The 20,613-nt window shown below is 51.7% G+C and overlaps 2 protein-coding genes across 2 annotated transcripts; both read left to right on the top strand.

Annotated features, from left to right (window-relative positions):
* The first annotated feature begins 1,763 nt into the window (after positions 1-1,763).
* On the top strand, positions 1,764-6,090 carry LOC119111030 (trypsin-1). The gene is made up of 6 exons (XM_037234858.1): positions 1,764-1,861; positions 2,740-2,923; positions 3,711-3,870; positions 4,296-4,410; positions 4,842-4,996; positions 5,507-6,090. Exons 1-6 carry the CDS (start codon positions 1,789-1,791, stop codon positions 5,666-5,668), a joined length of 849 nt encoding a protein of 282 aa, XP_037090753.1. The 5' UTR covers positions 1,764-1,788; the 3' UTR covers positions 5,669-6,090.
* A 9,913-nt stretch (positions 6,091-16,003) lies between these two features.
* LOC119098270 (trypsin-1) lies at positions 16,004-18,720 on the top strand. The gene is made up of 6 exons (XM_037221195.1): positions 16,004-16,026; positions 16,072-16,219; positions 16,626-16,740; positions 17,133-17,287; positions 17,947-18,138; positions 18,588-18,720. Exons 1-5 carry the CDS (start codon positions 16,004-16,006, stop codon positions 18,115-18,117), a joined length of 612 nt encoding a protein of 203 aa, XP_037077090.1. The 3' UTR covers positions 18,118-18,138; positions 18,588-18,720.
* The last annotated feature ends 1,893 nt before the right edge of the window (positions 18,721-20,613 follow it).

Here is a 20,613-nt window from a genome sequence, read left to right as displayed (position 1 = left end):
TATTAGTTGGCCATAGGAGTGACATCAGGAGGCTTGGCACGTAACGACGCCCCCCCCCCCCCCCCCCCAGATCTTTCTCAGTAGCAATGAGTCGTTATGGCGGCTGAAGATGTAACCGGCTGAAATGTCGCGCGTACAGTGCCACCAACGCTGGCCGGGACAGTACTCTAGATTATTATTCGGTTTCTGCTGACACCGTTTCTGAAGCATTTTGTAAACACATAGGCAGAATGAACCTTAAACTATTTTTTAGTCCTTGACAACACCGTGAAGGCTAACGCCTCTTTGCTTGATGCAAACGTAGGCTATATACGTGTGTTTAGTGCTAGTCCAAAGAGCTGGGATAGCTGCAAAGCGTCATTAATTGGGGGTAGAGGGGGAAACTGAGCCCAAGTTCGACGGGGGTTGGGGGATGTCGGAACTCCGCATTTATGATCTCATCATGCCGTCACAGTCACCAATAAAGTTAGCTCCTCCCGCACGGCACCTCATTTTGGTGGCAGCCATACGACAAAAGGTTGTCATTGCTGTCCGCTAACACTGGACAAGCCTCTGACCATGATGTATTCGCCAACCCCCAGCTGGCCAGTCCACCCGATGACTGATCTACAAAACAGCGTCGGGCACTCTTCTGCAAGTCCTTCAGTGAAGCTGATGGCTCTCCCTCTCCGTCAGTTTTCACGGATCTGAATATGAACTCTGTGCCTTGACTACGGCGGCTCAGACTCTTGGTAAACTGAGAGCTCATCGCACCTGCGGCACTGAGTCCTTGAATCCACGAGTCCCTGAGTTACCGAGTCCATAAGTCCCTGAACACATGAGTTCATGAGCCTGACGGGTTGATTGAGACAGGTGTCACTCAAGTTCGAGAAGACATCTAAAAAGTGAGCACCAACAGACAAACCCGAGCTTAAAACATAGAGCATACCAACTTCGGAACATATCGAAAACATCGGCAGCTTAAAAAAATGTCTGCCTTTGTGTCATTCTGTTTAAGGTCAGGTGACTGAATCAAAACGCTGATTGAACTCCGAACCGGCGCCTTCGTTAACCGTGGTTTGTATTGCAGGGGAATCGAACCCCGTACCTCTGGTTTCCCAGACGCGCAGTGGTTAACGCAAGGGGAATCGAACCCCGTATCCCTGGTTTCCCATACGCGCAGTGGTTAACGCAGACGCGTTAGTCCACTATACTACCGGCACCCCCAGCTGTGAAGCAGTTCGTGCGAAATATGGCCTCTCACCATGCGTTCATGGCGCATCAAAGGCACTATCTGCGAATTCAGCCGTGATTCAGCGCATTTCAAAGCTCTATTTGTGTCATGAGAACGTACTCACCCAGAAACAGCCCGAATGTTTTTAGCGGAAGCATACAACGCACCGTGACGTTGCCATACGCATGTCGCATATAGAAACGCACTTTACCTGTACACCAAACACACGGGATCGGAAACGAGAGGCATGCGGATGCTGAGACAAAGGAAGTCCACGGACTGGAGCGGCGGTGCGGCGGCACCGGCGGGCATGGACGAGGTCGCGGACTGTGCGTACTATGCGACAGCGTTTAACAGGGGATCGCGCCGCCCCACCGTAGTCCAAGCGGCCGCTGCCGACACGTAGACCACGTGATGCGGCCGCGCGGTAAGACGGCCGGGTCACGTGACGTGTTGTTGACCTTGCGGGGAGGGGCAGGCCCTTGTGCAGGATCGGACGCCGTATTTAAGAGCGGGGACGAAGATGTACGGCAGAAGTGTGTGCGTGCTTTCCGTGTGAGGTGCACGGTTCAGAGATGGTGCCGCAGACGTGGAACGCAGTTGCTCTGCTGATGACGGCATTGGTGTTAGTCTCGGACGCCATGAACTGTGAGTTAACCTGAAGCTTGGGTGACATTCGGCACACCTGCAAACTGACGGCCAGTTTGATCATGAAGCTGATGTTCGGTTTAGCAGCGACAGCCAATGCCTGTCATTCATTGCCTTGTCGGTGGCGGACAAAGGCTACGGAGTGTCGTTTCCTGGCGGAAAAAATGATCCTACCGCCAGAATGACACAAAACAAAGATTATTTCAAGTAAAGATGGGTTAAATAATTTCCTTTTCACGAAAAATGGAGAGAATCATATCAGCCTGCACTGCCACGTGTAATTTCTTTCCTGGATCAACGTGATAACAGCATTTAAACGTGCTGAACTGTACCGCTGTTTCTGTAGTAGCACGTCACATAGTGTTTTTGGTATTGATAACATACTTGTCCGTATCAAAGCACCAAGTCCAGCTCTGGCCGTACGCGGCACACGTTGTCTCGAAAGGCGAGGAAGTGCCATCAGCTTCCTTAAGTGGATGCTCCGGTTGATGACAAACCGCGCTCGCTGTTCGTCTGCTGAATTTGTGATTTCCATGCCACTCATCGAATGGATGATACGTTCTGGCGCCGCTGTTCTTCTGGCGAGCTTGCCCCGTGGACAGACACCCCCCTAACCCTCGCCCCTCACCCACTCCCCCAACGTTGCTGCCTCAAAGCGTGCCATGGTAAGAGACCCCCAATGTCGTTGTTACAGTGGCGGATGTGCCCTGTGGCAGACCCTGCCGTCGCTGATGTTTCAGTGGCGGACCTGGCCTGTGGTAGACCCTGTCCTCACTGTTGCTACAGTGGCGGACGTGCCCTGTTGTAGACCTTGTTGGCACTGTTGTTTCAGTGGCTGACGTGGCCCGTGGTAGACCCTGCCGATGCCGTTGTTACAGTAGCGGACGTGCCCTGCGGCGAGCAGCAGATCCTGGCCGCCCGCCTGAAGATCGTCGGAGGCAAGGCGGCCTACCACGGCGAGTACCCGTGGGCCGCCTCAGTGCAGTACAACAGGAAACACTTTTGTGGGGGCACCATCATCAACCGCCAGTACATCATCACCGCCAGTCACTGCCTGCAGGGGTGAGGAAGTTTACCCCGTCGTCTTAAGCGCGTATATCACATTGATGATAGGATTCTGTCAAGGTGCAATTGTTTAGCTCCCACAGCTGTTGTTTATCGGTCGGGCACGCTTTGAATGGTTGCCCGTTGCCCAACGTTGCCCGCACTGCCACAGCCGCTTCAAGTCATTATAAATAGGATGTCATTTAAACGTCAGGCTGCGCTGTTGTGCCCGATGATAATCGAGCTACGACGGTAGCACAGCTGGGTCCCGCCGCCAGCTAGTGCGTGCGGAGGCCACACCACTGTACCCAAATCAGTGTGACGATCAAGAACATGTGACGATAGTGCACCTCCCGGCAATCACCACACAGCTGACACCTGGAGCCGGAAATGGCGCTGGGCTCAGCCGTCACATCAGCCCTCCTGGCGGCTGGCGCGGTCGACGACGCACGTCACCTGACCGGCCTCGCCGGTCATGTCCGCGGAGCCGAGCCGGCGCTGACCTCGCGCCGTGTCCGCGGAGCCGAGATGTCCGCGGAGCCGAGCCGGCGCTGACCTCGCGCCGTGTCCGCGGAGTCGAGATGTCCGCGGAGCCGAGCCGGCGCTGACCTCGCGCCGTGTCCGCGGAGCCGAGATGTCCGCGGAGCCGAGCCGGCGCTGACCTCGCGCCGTGTCCGCGGAGCCGAGCTGTCCGCGGAGCCGAGCCAGCGCTGACTTCGCGCCCTGTCCGCGGAGCCGAGCCAGCGCTGACCTCGTGCCGTGTCCGCGGAGCCGAGCCGGCGCTGACCTCGCGCCGTGTCCGCAGTCGTGCCCGGCTGGATCTCTCGGTGGTGGTGGGTGAGCACGACCTGACCCGGGCCGAGCACTCCCAGGAGAGGCACCGGGTGGCCAAAGTGATCCGCCACGGCCAATATCGCTACCCCAGCTTCCAGAAAGACATCGCGCTGCTCCGGCTGAGTGACAAGGTGAGCTGCGCCAGGCGGCCGCCGCCTCGCCGCTCGCGTTAGTGGCAACGGCGCGCTCCGGCGCCGCTGCCAGCTCCGGCTCGCAGATGAAGTGGTGTGCGATCAGGCCTTTCCTTGTCGCCGATGGCGACGGTGGCTTAGCGTGTTCAGTGCCGGCGCATTTCTACAATTGGTCCTTACTCGTGGGTCTTAGAACTGGACTGCGCTCGACGTAATGACCATTCAGGAACGTAACACGAGCATTGGGGAATAAAATTAGAGTGAGCAATCGTTAAGCGCTCAATTTTTTCTACTAACCCCGTTTTGAACACAAGTACCTATTAGTTCAAGTGAAACGCCTCTGCGCTGCTGCGACAGTCACGGTCCACTGTGGTTGCTTCGCTGCAGCCTACCTTCAGCTCAGCTGACTCCCGCGTCCGTTCCAGATCACCTGGGACCAGTACAAGCAGCCGGTGTGCCTGCCCAGCGTCGGCTCGCCTCCCGTGCAGGGCGACCCAGCCACCGTGGCCGGCTGGGGATGGCTCGACGAGTACTCCAAAGGTCACTATCGACAACAATCCCCAAATATCGCTTGGTGTGGCCTTTGTCAAGCGTTGGCACAGTGTGGCATACTGGCTCCTAGCTTACGACATCAAGCGGCATACGCCATCTTTTACAAGTATAACTCGGAGCGGCAAACGGAAGCGGCGGATACGCCTCATACGCCGGTGTTTGCTGTTAAAAGTTCACCTGTAACCCGGACGTTTAGCAAGTCAGCACTGTGGCAATGTCGGTACATTAAATCCTTTGGACATAAGGTGCTGACAATGCTGCCGTAAGGGGTATTTGGAACAATGCATTGGTCAAAAGCGCCATTCCATGCGTAAGCGTGCCGCCATGGCTTTGGCACAAGAAGGCCGTGTGTGGACATGCGCTGCGTACCGACGCCACGTGCTCCGCCGGTAACGCAGCATTCCCACGTGCCGACGCAGGTGGGCAGCAAGCGAAGGTGCTGCAGCGGGTTCACGTGCCCGTGGTGACGGCCACCACGTGCTCCAGCTGGTTCAGCGAGGCCGAAAGAGGCGTGACCGTCAGACGCGGCCAGCTGTGCGCCGGCTACAAGAGCGGCGGCAAGGACGGCTGTCAGGTCAGAGAACGACAAGGACAGCTGTCAGGTCAGAGGGTGGTGTCAGATCAGCGGGCTGCGCGTGGCCCTGTCAGGCCAGAATGCGTCATGTGTCTCTGTCAGGCCAGAGTGCAAAATATGTCTCTGTCAGGTCAGAGGAGGCACGCAGCTCTGTCAGGTCAGAGGGCTGCACGTGGCTCCGTCAGGCCAGAGTGCGACATGTGTCCCGGCCAGGTCAGAGGAGAAACGCAGCACTGTCGTGGCTCCAGTGCGATCCCTTCGCGGTTCTGCCGCCGTCCCGGTATGGTTCCGGTGCGGTTCCATTACTGCAACGGCTCTCTGGGCTGTGTGCGCGGTCAAATGCATTCACCTGAGATTAATACGGCGGAGAGCGCTGCATTAACAGGTCTGCGCCGGATGTAGCCGGCACCATCACGAACACCGCATAGGTGCAGTGTCCCGTGCTATGTTGGCGCCGCACGAACCCCAGGCAGGCGGAGCTGTGCTGACTTGTGACGCCTCCGGTTGCAGGGCGACAGCGGCGGTCCCCTCGTGTCCCGGCGGAACGGTCACTACACACTGATCGGCGTCGTATCGGCCGGCATCGGCTGCGCTCGCCCCAACCTGCCCGGCATCTACACCGACGTGCACGAGTACCTCGACTGGATCGTCGAGAACGCCAGCGGCAGCTAACCGAAGACGCTCCGGCCAGCGGCCGGGCGGTCTGCTGTCAGAGCGGCAGCACTGCCCGGCGTCGTGACGGCGAGTGTGGAGGCGCCGGCGCCCGCTCCGTCGTGTTTGTTGCTTTAAAAATGGGCAATTCTATGACACCTGGCTAGTTCACCGCGACTGAAAACGCGACCTTCGACGGTCGCTCGTCAAGATCTCACGCCCGTGTCCATAACCGTCATGTGACCGGGCTTTGCTTGTCATCCAGAGCTCCCGGTACGCTCCCATGTGTCGGTGCGGCCTTCGGCCGCTCAGCTGGGGATGAGCATGCCGCACCTCTCCGGTGTTCTCCGGACTGTCGACTGCAGTGGCAGCAGGGGCTACGTTGGCGTGCGGCGATACACGTGGGCTAGCTGCCTCACCGCGGGCATGCACAGGTTATTCAGTTGTCGCTGGCATCCATGTCTACCTAAATTTCATGCAACATGAGGACGAGTTACAGTCAAAGGAGTTAATTCCCGTCCATGATGATTGCTCGTTGACAGCTACCTCGAATAAATTGCATGAATTAGCTCATGAGTTAATTACATGGCTTGGTTCCTAGGTAATTACATTTGTGTTAAGTAAGATGTGGATGCTGCAGCGCTGGACCTAAGCTCGTGAGGAGACCATCATTCAGTTAGGCATGTGGGGAGAGTTCGGGAGAATATTGCAAGAGACTGAAGTGCCTCCGCAGCTAAGACAGAGCGTTCGCATCTCACCGTGACGGCCCTGCACGAAGATAAACACCTGTCTGATCCCGTCCGTACGCCACGCACCGAGCACGACGGCAAGTGTGTGCCATCGTGCCGAACCGGGAACGACGGCAAGTGTGTGCCATGGTACCGTACCGGGGGCGACGGCAAGTGTGTGCCATGGTACCGTACCGGGGGCGACGGCAAGTGTGTGCCATGGTACCGCTCAGGTCTCTGTTACATGATGCATTAATTTAAAGGGAGCGAATGTCCAGTTTAGTGCCTACTATTGTGTCCATCCGCGATGCCCCATGTCTATTTGATGGTGTTTGAAATAAATTGTTGCTGTTGACGAGTGCGGATGACCGGGCTTTACGTCAGACCGGTTGCGATTTATGTGAGGTCAACGCACAGAGTGGCGTAGCTGACGAGTTGTGTGACCATTGTTTCGTCCTGTGAATGATGTGCGCACGCATTACACCAAATAAAAGGCGTAGATGAGTAAAGGTTTCGCCTGATATCAGGATTCATGACGTCTTACAGCTTGGTACTTGATGTTTAAAGCTCCTCTCATGCTTCAAATCAGACTCCTCATGAGTGGCGAGGAACAGGAGCACAAAACAGGCTGGGTCAGCTGACCGTTCAGCTATACAGCCATCGCTGACAAGTTAACCGGTGGGAGTGGCTCAAAGACATGAAATGTTTTTGTCCTTGGTACTTACATCATCCACATTTCAGCTGTGTTGTCTTTGTGGTCGCGTAACAAAATGCAGGCGTACTTGATTCAGAGGTAAATATATCTAACAGTGAATTTCGACGGCATAGACAATGGGGATGAATGTGGAATATTTGGCGGGCTTACAGCGTATACGTTTTGAATGTCCATGACGTATTTCACGTACCCGGGAGAGTTCTGGCGTTTACATCGACTCGCACTGCATTGAAATCAAAAGGGGTGTTTATCAAGAACCAAGATTTACTACTGAATTGTGCTGGAAGAATCAGCAGGAACTAGGATCCAGCTTGAACCCAAGCGAAGAGATACAACAAGGACCTATATCCTGTCTGGGGTATTAACAGTACTACAGCAAGAGCCAAGATCCACCCTGGAATTTAGCCGAGATGTCCAGCAAGGATTCAGATTCAGCTTGGGATATATTCAGAAATCAGGCTAGAATCCCAGTCCTGGCGGGAATTCTGCTGACGATCCAGCAATAGCCAAGGTCCAGTATGATGTCAAAGGAACCAGCGAGAACCAAATCTTAGCCGGAGTTATTGCCAGGAGCCAGTGGGTATCCACACAGTGCATATCATTAGATAACTACAAAATGGAAACCCGATCCACCGCTTACGAAGGAACCACTGATGAGAAGGAAATAGCAACCGTTCTTTTCTGAGCGAGCCACCGACAACCATAAAAATGGGTCTGTCGTTTTTGAGGAACCAATGGTAACCACGAACCCGTGCTTGGTCTTTGTGACTGAACAAGCGGGAGCCACAAACCATGGTCTGATGTTGGTGACGGAACTAGTGGAAATAAGAAACCAAGGTCTTGTGTTCGTCAAAAGCCAATTTTGACTGACTGTAGTGAAGGCTGGATGCATTGTGGGAGCACGATTCTTGTCACACGCGACGATGAATGAATTATGGACATGTGCTGTCAGCCAGGCCCTATTAGGTCCTATGGTAGCGGTATGCGGGGCAAGTCTCTGTCATCTCTACGCTCTCTTTGCTCTAAGGAGGGGGGGGGGTCCCTTAACGGACACGTGGTTCACGATATCATCGCTACATATGTGCAAGACAACTCCGGCGTTTCCAAACCTGTGGTTAATCGCTGCTTCGAAGATACTGGATTGGCCCGAATGACCGCTTACAATGTCTTAAAGAATCTGCAGAGAAGAGGGATGTTCGTTACACCGAACACCTGATTAGACCTACACCAAATGAGACACACTTGATGTCTTTTTAGAAATCCACGGAAATGCGGTAAAGCTAACCATTTGGATGTGGATCTAAACGTGTTTTACCCCTTAACATGAATTATTGTCGACTGAGGTTAAGCTTTCTGGCGGCTATTGTGATTTCATCGACCCAGTAATTTCAGTCCTTACCCTGGGTCTCTCGAGATGCATGGCCTCAAAATGGCTACGAATTTGTTTTGTATCAACACGATTCCATTTCACATCGGTTGTTTGTTGTTTTTTTTTTTTTTGGCGGTTCTCTGTGGTGAAACGCAGGTGTGCATCAGCCGAAGTGCATGCTTTATTTGCTTGCGTCTTAGGTGTTATCGTTAAACCATGCCAGGCCGCCTGTACCAATGGGTTTGGCTTAATGCGATGCACAATGCCCTTCTTGGCCAAGCACACTGGACACAAACATTTCTTATCTGGCAGCATTAAATATATATGGCCCAATAAAGAACAAAATTTCATGGACCAAGCAATCTTGTAGCATCTAGCCGTTTCAGCCACCCTCGATATCTCGCACCTGTAACATTTACAGTCTCATGGCACTTCAACCTCCTTTTATCATACATGACCCGCTACCATGATACAAATATGTAAAGATCGTAATCTTCTCACGGTCATTTCAACCCAGACTGCCTCAACATGACGGCCCACTGCTTTCTTCGCTCCGCCCCCCCCCCCCCCCCCCCTCCCGCCCCGGCCATTTTGAGCCATTTAAATGTCGTTAAATCTGTAATTTTCTTGGGACAAAATGACTGTCATGCATTGCTCGAACGAGGTTACTGGAACGCGAAATGCGATAGGCCTAGATATGACACGCCAGTGATAACGATATGATCTTTTTCATGTACAGGTAAGTAGGCCATGCTTTCTCAAACGACTTTGCACTGTAGCAAACTAAGCCCTTTTTCGGTGTGCAAGAACTTTAAAAAGAGTAGCTCACTCGGACACATGCCTTTCTTCAAATGCATGGCATCAGCGCCTTTTGGAAAACACACAAGCAACGGCACAGATGGTGGGCAGCATTTTCATCCACACCCATTCCCGGCGGCTCTTGGTTTTCCTGCTTTGCTCGGTAGATAGCATCCCATGTGTCTCGGGCAGTTCAACATTTTTTGGACGATGAACGGAATCGATCCATGGGTGCTTCTGTTTGATTGCTTATTGCGACATGATTGCAGTTTGTTGAGCAAGTTCTTTCGGCTCAAAGATATACCCAATTAATCTGGAAAAATGACAACTCAGGCCACGACCAGTCTTAACGAATGTGGTAAAGACTTGGACGCAAAGCTTTGGCGATTATGTGGCTTAAAAGCAAATCAAAGCTGCAAATACATTTTCAAGGACGATCCGGCAACATATCGCACCGGATCAATTGAAACCATGGTAAAGCACTGTGGCGTGCACCGTAGACGCACGTGCGCCTACGGTGCACGCCACATGTAACCTGTGTGACATGAGCTATGTACTCGCTGCAGGTGTTCTGGAAACATAAATCAGGACCGTGGCGAAATATCCCCTAAGCCTTGAACAAGCCGCATGGCCTTGGGCAACACCTGGCCATACCAGTGCATCGACTCATTCACCTTCTGCTGACTCTAAGCCAGCTCATTACCTGACCTCACTGGAGCCAGCGTAGTCACCGATCCCACGAGATGCGGCACGGCAGCTGGTCTCACAAGACCCAATGCAGTAGCCGAACCCACCACTTACTGGTCAATCGTAATTAATATCCACCAGTGAAAATTGGAAAACCGAGCTATGTGAAAGAATATGATAATAGCGCACCAGTGCCCGTGGATCCATTCTGGAAATATAGTGGAGGGCTGACGCGATGAGTATCTCTTTATTTATATTATTTCTTCACTGATGTATTTGTTTCAGGTACCATTTTGATTCCATCGTTATCATTTTGTATTACCGTAGTTCTATATCTATTACCTTTTGTTACATTATCATCAAATATTTTCATGCACACTGCATGTATTGTCAAGTACAGAACAGAGTGGAGGAGCCCCTGCCCCCCCCCCCCCCCCCCTCCTTATCTGCTGCCGTGCTTTGAGACCCAACTGCAGGCATTGGTTTTAAATCAATACGATAACAGACGTGGTCAGGAAACATGCAAAACCATAAGGAGTGAAAAACCAAAGAACAGACAAAAACATTTTCCAATTTCCTAGTATCCCATCCCCCGCCCCCACCCCCGCAGCAACAACGTTCAGAGGCACCGTTTCGCCAGGGTGAAATCTCCATAGCAACCAGTTTTTGGCGTATTCTGCGGGTAGGCTGAGTCCTTTCCCACAGTTCAGCCTCCCCCTCCAAACTCATTTTGCGAAACTACGCTCCTGGCGTGCTGCATACTCCCTGAGCTCCTGGCGCCTCGCTTAAGAAAATCCTGGTTGCGCCCCTGTTCGGGGGCATGCAAAATGATGTATACGAGAACCAGAAATAATGGAAGGGTAGAAAGGGCACGGGAGAGTGTATCATCAAGACTGTATATTATATCAGGAAGTACGGAAAAGTTGTATAATGTTCAAATAGTATCAGAGTGATTTATTCAAATCATGCAATGGATGGCAGGGTTGAATCACTCAGCTGAAGCACAGTAGCACTCACTGCCTTTCAGTCTTACTTCGGCCGTGAACGCGCGCACAACTTGGGATGAGCGCCACAGATCAGGTTTTTGAATGTCAATGAAAACTATAGCGATCGGTGTAGATGTGTGTTTGAGGGCTTACGGTATAACAAGGCCATTCTGAATGTCATAATGAGTGGTGCACAAGTGCATGTGTCGGATGTACCGCAAGCCATTTGGCGTCTGCTTGCCAAAAATTTATGGATGGTACGAACTTTCTTCTAAGATGTTGGGCAGTACATGTTGCATCAACTGTACATGGGGCATGTTGTGTCAGAGATACAACGCATCGAATATATGTCATTGATTGACTTGCTGCCAATGATTGAATGACATGATTATCAAAACTTAATGTCACCCAGAAAACGAGATGGTGCTTACACTATGTCTGTAGACCTAAAATTTCTAACTGAACGACTGAAACTGAGGTGGCCGCAATCGTAAAAATCACAGATTGATATTAGGGGAAACAATTATGTCATGTTGCCACGACGAAGAATCATGAAATAGCACGGATGGGCCATTTGGTATATATGTCGTAGCGCATGTAGCTTGCTTGCGACGTAACTAACTCCATGACAAAGAAAATATAAGCTTAACTTCCTCCACCATGTGATACAATTTACCCCAGGGGGGGGGGGGGGGGCGAGTTGCCTCATTGGAAACAAGGTCATTTAGACGCCATTCACCAAAAACAAAGACGTGCTCTTTGTCGCTACATATAAAGCTGAAGGCTATGCGTGCCTGCAGATCTAAGAATCTCAGTCCTGCCATCGCTGCTTAAAGTAAGAGGGAGCTCAGAATAAAAGCTGATGCATATCTCCCTTCTTTCCCCCACCCAGCACCATCGCTACAAAAACATTCAAGTGAACGCTGTTGCGCCGCATCAAGATAAGCGAGACCAAATGTCCGCCGCCCCTCCCCGTCTCCCAAGAGGATATGCCAGGACTAGCGAACATCCAATGGCAAACACGGAGCTGAAAACACCAGCGCACTCAGCTGACATGCAGCAGTCTGACACCAGCGCACTTAGCTGACATGCAGCAGTCTGACACCAGCGCACTTAGCTGACATGCAGCAGTCTGACACCAGCGCACTTAGCTGACATGCAGCAGTCTAACATCAGCGCACTTAGCTGACATGCAGCAGCCAGACATCAGCGCACTTAGCTGACATGCAGTAGTCTGACCTCTCAAATTCATGCCCCGCTGCCTGGAGTCTGCATTTAGCTGCAAAATTGGCAATGCAGGCTTGCATCGACCGATACACTCTTTTACTTGTTTATAGGATATCAATACCTTCTTGAGAAGCATTACAATCTGAATGCACGAAGAAGCAGAAGAAGAAGTAGTAGAAGAAACACGATACCAAGTAGCAAGTAGAAGAAGCAAGTAGAAGCAAGTAGAAGCAAGTAGAAGAAGCACGATACCAGCGTGCACCAAGTGTAGTTTATGATCAAATGCGAGCTTTGCTCCATAGAGCAGAAAGTACACTTGTGCCTAAGTATACTTGGGCACTTACCTACTGATCCATAATGGCAGAGGCGCGGAATTTATCGCGCTATGGAAGGGGGGGGGGGGGCTTTGGAGGCTCAAGTCTCCCCCTTCCAAGTCCCCCAACATGTAGTGGTGCCCCATGAGCCGCTAATCCTGGACATGAAAACAGGAGCTTGTTGGGATGGCAAAAGGGTTATTAGTAGGGTCCAAGTCTGTATATATATATATATATATATATATATATATATATAATCCTCATAAATGATTTTCTAGACGTCCAAGTGTCATGCACCAGCAAAAAATTAATTGGAGGAGCGTGAGGGGTGCCGTTGTAGGACGTCATTCCTTTTGCTTGTGTTGACAAACGTGAGCCTGCAGTTAAACACCACAATGGTGCGTGTAATGTTATGTAATAATTCATAACCTAGTACAACTTCAATGGATTCGTAAATATCACATGGCGGGTAGTGTGCAATGTATGTCAAACTACGAGTTCATTACCTCGCAGTCCTACCTGCATTGTAGGAATTTGCCTTTCAAGCGTTGGGTGTTCTGTAACTCGCCCGGTTTACCTCAGTTTGTCCAGTTTGCCTGCGAGATGAAACCATTTTACAGCTGATGCCCCTCTTCCGATCGTAGACATCTGCTAGTAATTGAACATGGGTGTTGCCAATTTAGTGGCATGATATATTTATGGTAACGGCCGTTTTGAACCTTGCAAAACCGCTGACGTATTGAAGTGAGACGTTATTGGGACTGTGCACATTTGTACGCACTGATCACCGATTGCATTACGCGACCGCACGGTATGCAACGGCGAGACGGTGAAGCGCGCGCCGGCCATGCTGCAGCACGTAGGCCAACAGCGGCACGCGGTCCAGCGCGGCTGACCAATAATCGAGCATGCTGTCCGCAAGTTGCGATGAACTCTCATGAACTGCGAAGTTTTGAGCCTATTGAGCAAAACGAAAAAAAAACGTAGAATGCTTTAGGTTCACTCATCAGTCATCATCACCCGTAGCTAAGAAAGTCTATAATCGCTACTACCTGTAAGTTACGGGACGTTTCCTGTCAGGTCGATCACTTATGGTGGAGGGGCCAACCAGTGGCTAGGGAGCATCCGATTTCGTTGGCTGGCTGCGTTACTGATAGTGAGACTATGAAGAGAGCAGAGTGCGAACCCGGTAAATCGTGTTTGATCTGATACATACCAATCGGTTAAGTAGGATCCAAATCCAAATCCAATTCTTTCAACTTCTTCCAAGGCTGATCTCATCCAAATCCAATCCACTCAAAATAAGAGCCAAAGCCAGTATACCAGAGTCTCATTCGCAGCTGTCAACTGGCCATGATCTTGTTGGGACTGTACTTCACAAGCGCCCCAGTGCTGGATGTTGTATGCACCATTGATTCAGCGATTCTTCATGCCTATTTTACAAACACCGGACTGTTTTGTACATACCGCTGGACTGTTTTGCAGCAAATGGTCCTGAAAACGATTAAATGGCATATTGTAGCGAAATGTTGGATCTCAGACTATCTACTGGCTTGTTTGAACATAGTGCTTACATATTTGTTTCAAATCGATGAAAACCTGGAAACACATGAAAGCACAAATATTCATCGGGTCCGAAGCCGCTTGCTCAACCTGTTTGTTGATCCCATCAACAGCTGACCCACTGTAATGGATTAGACCGCATCACCCGCCGGATCGACCCAGCTCATTTTCCTCGTTTCACTTGCACGTTTTGAATCGAACGCGTCGTCGTCATTGGGGCGTGAAGACGCACTCAGGTGCTGAAGTTGTATGGCGTCGCCTGCCCCTCTCCCTGACAGGAAGGGCGGACACCGCGAGGACCCGAACCCCGTATCTCAGGTTTCTCAGACGCGCAGAAGCTCGCGTATATGCGTTAACCACTGCACCATCGGCACCCTTTTGAGTGCAGCGCAAAATTCACTGAAAAGAGCACAGGCGCAAAAATGCTGGAAAATATGTGTGGCGTAAAGCCGTTTCAGTTGATCTTTCTAGGCCCCCGCCAACTGGCATCTCTGTGATGACCTTGTGATGACCTTGTCAGTCGCGCGCTGGCAGCTGATATGCGGAATCAAAACATCGGAAACAGATAATGGGGGACAACACACGCACCAGCGGAACGGCCGAGGCGGTACTCCCAACCATGGAACATTGTTTCCGCATTGTCGAAATGTCATCAATGGCAGCTTCATTGCTGCAGTGGACAATATCGCCCCGGACCACAGCCGCCGGTGATATGCTGAAACTGCAATGGAAATTACCGGCGCAGAATATTGTCCAGCACGTCCCCGATGGCCGTCTCTCACGCATCTGCGACATGGACCAAGGCCACACCACTATGCGCCGGTGACATCCGTCTCTGAGTACAGACCTCGGCGTCACAGTCCGGACATCTCACCGGCGCCGACCGTCCTCACTGGCCCGCCAGAGCTGCTAGCTCGCGCGCTGCGCTTCCGCAAACAGGCGCTGCCGTGTCCGGTCTGACCTCGTGTAAGGTCACAGGGGGCGGCAGGTCGACGCGTGCGGCGCGGGACGCCACACAGTGGCTGGCTTGTTTCGCCGCCGAGCTGGCACCGGAAGCCGACGTGCAGCCCTGCAAATGCTTCCAATTCGTCCGGAAGCGACCTTGCATGGCGTCATCCGCGCACCGAGGAAGCAGAGTGAGTGTACTTAAATAAAGCTAACGATGGAAACATTGTCAGTGCAGCTACGCAGTGCAGGGAATCGGGATTGTTTGGTGTCCTGTAAAGAGAGGTGTTGTGCAAAATGACGAGACTCGTGGTGCTTTTGTCCGCCATTGGTGTGCTTTGCCAGAGCACGAGAGCGATGAACTGTAAGTACAGCTATGGATATAACCCTGTGTTTAAGCAGGGTTATACGGGGTTAAAGGGATACAGGCACCAGCCGGGTTGCGTACATCATTTTTGCCTATGGTCAACCAAAACTATTCAAACACGCTGCCTGGTACAACATGAACTTATCAGTTGATATATTGACGGGAACATGGATAGCATGACATTGTTTTCCAAATGTATTTTACATCGCATAGCGAGACATGGCACTTTCTTCGCCGAGTACCCAGAATAGCATTCAAGACTGCATTATGCATACCTATCCTACCTTGCAGGACCGCATCTCGCATACCAGCCCTGCATTAGTTGTCCCGTTTTAGCAGGACATGAGCATTATATCAGGCGAAATGATGTTGCGGCTATTTAAAGATCTCCGTACCTAGGCGGCCAAAAAAGCACCATTATAGCACGATACATGGCAACCCTCCTGTCACCGACTACCAAAGCCCCATGCCCTCACTGCGAACACGGAGTCCACGACACTTCAGTGACGGGTGGTGTCTGTGCCTGCAGTGGCGAACGTGCCCTGCGGCCGCCGTCTGGTGGCCGGGCGGCAGACGCGGGTCAAGGGCGGCCAGGCGGCGTACCACGGCCAGTTTCCCTGGTCGGCCTCAGTCCAGCACCACGGCTCACACTTCTGCATGGGCGCCGTGCTCAACGACGAGTACGTGCTGACGGCGGCGCACTGCTTCGGCGACCGGCCGGCCAGCCAGTTCACGGTGACCGTGGGCGGTCACAACCTGACCCAGCCCGAGGCGAGCAGACACAGCGTGGCCATCGCCGAGCGCATCGTGCACGACGGCTACCAGGAGGGCAAGTTCGACGACGACATCGCCTTGCTGAGGCTGGCCACAAAGGTGGGAGCCGGCGACGACGCCGGAGCTGCTGCAGGTGCGCCATGCTGGCACGCTGGAAGACCTAACTTTGTTTTGTCTCACGCACGACTTGATTCCAAACAAACAGCTTTGCAACAAGATGGCGCATGCGTGTTTCACGAGGCGTGCATAGTCACAGTCGCCGTTCTTGGGTGACGTTTTCTTTTAAGCTGTTCATGGCCGTGACCACCGTGGAGTCTGGACCTCATCAATTCCATGTGTGATTGTGACCCTGCAGTCGTTGTCGTCAGCACCAGGCTCAGTCCCTTCCCTTTGGCATTGCATCGTCAAATCATACGTTATGCCGACATATCGAGAGAGTGCTGACCATCTCAAGATGTGGCACCAAACCAAGTCCGATATTGACGTTCTCTTGGCTTCCCTTCAGCTCACCTGGAGTGACTACGTGCAGCCGGTGTGCCTGCCGCCAGTCGGAGGCGAGAAGTTCACGGGCAGGAGTGCCATCATGGCCGGCTGGGGCTATCTGGACGAGTGGAGGAGAGGTGAGGCGGCTGCCGTCACGGGGACCGCGCTACAGCGGCTCAGACACCACCTGACTGTCGGGCTCAGATTCGCTGTCAGACCTGCAGAAGCCAGCGTTTCAGGGCATACTTAAGTATCAAGGTCACGGCTCAAGTCTGGTCGGAAAAACCTTAATGACGCCGTTCCGGTCATCATTTCTGATCGAATTTCCAACCTAGAAATAGGGCGGTTGTTTGATCTGGACACGTAGGGTCTCGGGAATTTGGTTCAACTTGTGAAAATCTGATTAACTGACCAGATATTATTTTCTTCATAAAAGACCTTTAGACAGTATTAGGTGAGTGCATGCTGCTAGCACTGCGAACTGCACAGCATGTAATATTACAATCGTTGAGCCATGGTTGCTGTGCAGGTGGAACTCGTCCCGACACCCTGCAATGGACGGAGGTGCCCGTCCTCTCCAGACAGACCTGCCAGGACTGGTTCACCGAAGCTAAGAAAAGCATCAAAATAAGCGAGGGCAAGATATGTGCCGGGTACAAGGAGGGCGGCAAGGACAGCTGCCAGGTGAGATGCTGGAGAACAGGCGGAACAATTACAAGTCCTCAACATGGTGTTCTTCACTTAGAAATGGTTCACATGCATATCTGGTGATGTGTGACCGTCACGTAGCATACGCCAAGTGTTGTTCATATGACGTCACGTCACATACGCCATGAAAGTGCACAAGTGTCTGATGCTCATATAAGCGGTCTGTACCGACTAGGGCGCTGGCTCCTCTCTGCCCTCGTTCTCGCTGATTCCTGCATACTCGCGACGCCCCGTTTTACCCCGGGCACGCTGCATACGCCAGCCTTGAGTGGGCGGCCTATCGGGGTCTTCATCCAAGCGCAGGGCACATACCCCTCGCAGGAGTCCCTATGTGGGCTAAGTCTCGGCGAAGAACCCCCAGGCGCATGTAGTGTTCCCCACTATTCCCCACACTTCTTCATGTCAAAGCTACCAAATAGTTAATACCGGCAGGCATACAGGCTTGCTAGGCCCTGATGATGCCACATACTTAGCATTTTCCCGGAAGAGAGCAGCCTCCCGCTGGTACAACAGTGGACGTCTTTAGCTTTCCTTCCAGCGGTCGAGAGGCCCTCCAAACAGCGGCGGCCCTCTGGTGGCATCTGAGACACACATCCTTCTTCCGCTGACGGGTGCTCGTGCACCCCTCCCGGCAGGCGGACAGCGGCGGTCCGCTGGTGGTGCAGGTGGGGAAGGAGTACCAGGTGGCCGGCGTCGTGTCGGCCGGCATTGGCTGTGGCAGGCCCAACCTTCCGGGCATCTACACTGACCTCACCGTGTACGCCAAGTGGGTGGTGGGCCAGATCAGCGCCCGCACCAGCTTTTGAAGCGCATGTACGCACACACAGGTGAGAGGGCCGAGACGGGCGGCGGAGGCATACGATGTCAAAAACACGGGGGCTCGCGCCTCGCTGCTGAAAAACCCGGTGTGAATGATCAAACTTACAGTCTTTGGCATCGTGCAACCCTCCATAAATACAGGGAAAACTCAGCTGGGATTTGTGACGGTACTTGCATAGTTATCACAAGTCGCTTGTGAGGCCACCCCTCGCTCGCATGAGAGATATGTGATGTATACCATAAAATATCCATAACAAATGATGTCAGCAATCATGCGCATCAAAGCAACCCGGAGGTATGCTTAGACTCTCCCAACACTTCCGCGCAATCACCAAAAATACATCAGTGTTCTTAGTGTTCTTTTGTATAAACTGCTAGCTGAGATTATCGCGTTATTTCAGCCCGATGATTCCACGCGAATGTGCGCCGGATGTACAGCTGTGGCTTTATCCGACAGATGGCGGTGGGGAGCTGCCGCCGGCAGGTCGAGGATCAGCCGATTACCGTGCCATCAGATCACTGCTGTTCCGGGAGGCTTAGCTGTGTGACCTCAGCAGGGTGTGAGCGACGCAGCATGCTGACAAGACATGAAAAACTGAAAGCAAGGCTATTCAGGCATCCAACGTTGTTGGAGTTTTACGCGTTTTAGTATGATGGAGGCGTCAGACAGCACATGTGAGATCTGATGCAGCTGAAGCGCTATGACGGTTCCGGAAGCGCTCAGGATAATGCCATGCTTTGAAGGTGTGATGCAATGAACCTTGAATGAGCCTTCAGGTTCATGTGATCTCAGCCGCGCAAACTGTGGCAAGTGTGAGACTTGTTTACCGTGATGAGTATTTGTCCTAATGTAATATAGCTGAAACGAAATTATCTGTTTATTGGGCATCGTACGACGAGGCCACTAAGTCCAGCAACTGAATGCTAGATAGATGCATGTGATATACATGAAAACGAACAGTGCATGGCCAAGCTTGCTGGTGGTGGCAGTTAGATATCACAAATGCGCACTGCAAACGCGCAGAACCACAAAAGGATCACAAATCTCCCGGAACTTGGCAAAGGTAAAAAGCCTACCCTACCCACAATTCAGGAGCTAAAGAATGTCGTCGAGCCTTTCGCACAAATCTCCGGAAAGGGGCCGTGATAAAACGTCGTCGGAACTTTTTGAAGGGCCTGTCCACATGTTGATGCAGGCGGGGAAAGTACATTGATCATGCTCTGCGCCAAAACGCTGTAGAAGTAAAACCAAAAGCGTTACCTAAAACAATTTTTTACCAGATGAATGACAGTAAACTCATTAGTATCCATATATTTTATACTGCCTTACGTCTAGTGACGTCTTTGGAAATACGTGAATCTGGTTTCACGCCATCACATTGCATTAACTGGATTGAAATTCATAAGTATCACATGGTTGTCAAATTCATCTACATACTACGAGGACAAAGACCGCAAAAGAGCAGGGCTGGGCAATATAGCTAAGACAGTTTAGCTGCCTTTCCTTGCTACCTATAATTTAGATCGATCTTATTATCAAGATCACATTCACCTTGGCCTCGACCAGCTCATATGGGTGCATGCTATACAAAGTTTGATATTTGCCTGAAATCGGTAATATCCGCTGATCAGATTATTTTCCGTCATCCCTTGGAGGCAGCTTCCGCTCTGGAGGTTATCTGAGGTCAGTGACACCTTATGACATCGAATGTGCACTTGACATCTTGCTGCGGCCTTCAGCGAGTCGGCCTGCGTCGGACCATTCCTTCTAAATGTGTTCATAAAAAGTCATGCTCAGTTGTGTGCCTACCAAGACATTAAAGGGAATGTTCCACATTTGAAGATATTGAGTTAGGCATCAGATATGATGGGAAATCCTTCTTTGTAACTATTGGCAACCTTTCAAAGTTCAAAAACGACGGTAAGTAGCCTAATTTCAAAGTTTATAAAGATGGGCCCCTGTTACGTTATCGTTTGATTGCATCATGAATTGCGTTTGTGGCGACAGTAAAACCTGGCAGCATCTGGCAGCCAGACCTACAGAATACCTCAAAACACACGAAAGCTGACGCCAACCGGTCATTCTCGTCGCGGGGTCTGTGTGTGTAGGGGGGGGGGGGGAGGGCGGATTAGTGGGTGGGTTGTTTATGGATTTTTGTATTGGTGCTGGCCGTAAGAAAAGCTTTCGTGGACTGTCTGACATGCGCAACATGGCGACTGCCAACTTTATGTCAGATTAGTAATATCGAAGCACGATATGCTGTGCTGCTGCTGTTGCTGCTTTGCTGTTGATGATTTTGTCAATACTTTATTGTCGACCCATCATTGCGCGGAGTGCTGTGGTCCTGACTTTGGCATTATGTGATGTGTACAGTAATCACTGTCCTCATTGTTTACAACTCGAAATGGGGTGTCGTGCCAAAATTAACAAAGTTGTAACATTATCTCAATTGTTTGTAACTCGAATGTGGTGTCATGCGAAA

Source organism: Pollicipes pollicipes, unplaced genomic scaffold (assembly GCF_011947565.3).
Source record: "Pollicipes pollicipes isolate AB1234 unplaced genomic scaffold, Ppol_2.1 Scaffold_2555;HRSCAF=2994_pilon_pilon_pilon, whole genome shotgun sequence".
NCBI lineage: Eukaryota > Metazoa > Arthropoda > Thecostraca > Pollicipedomorpha > Pollicipedidae > Pollicipes > Pollicipes pollicipes.
Note: the sequence above shows the minus strand (reverse complement) of the source record. Positions and strands in the feature narration are given on the sequence as shown.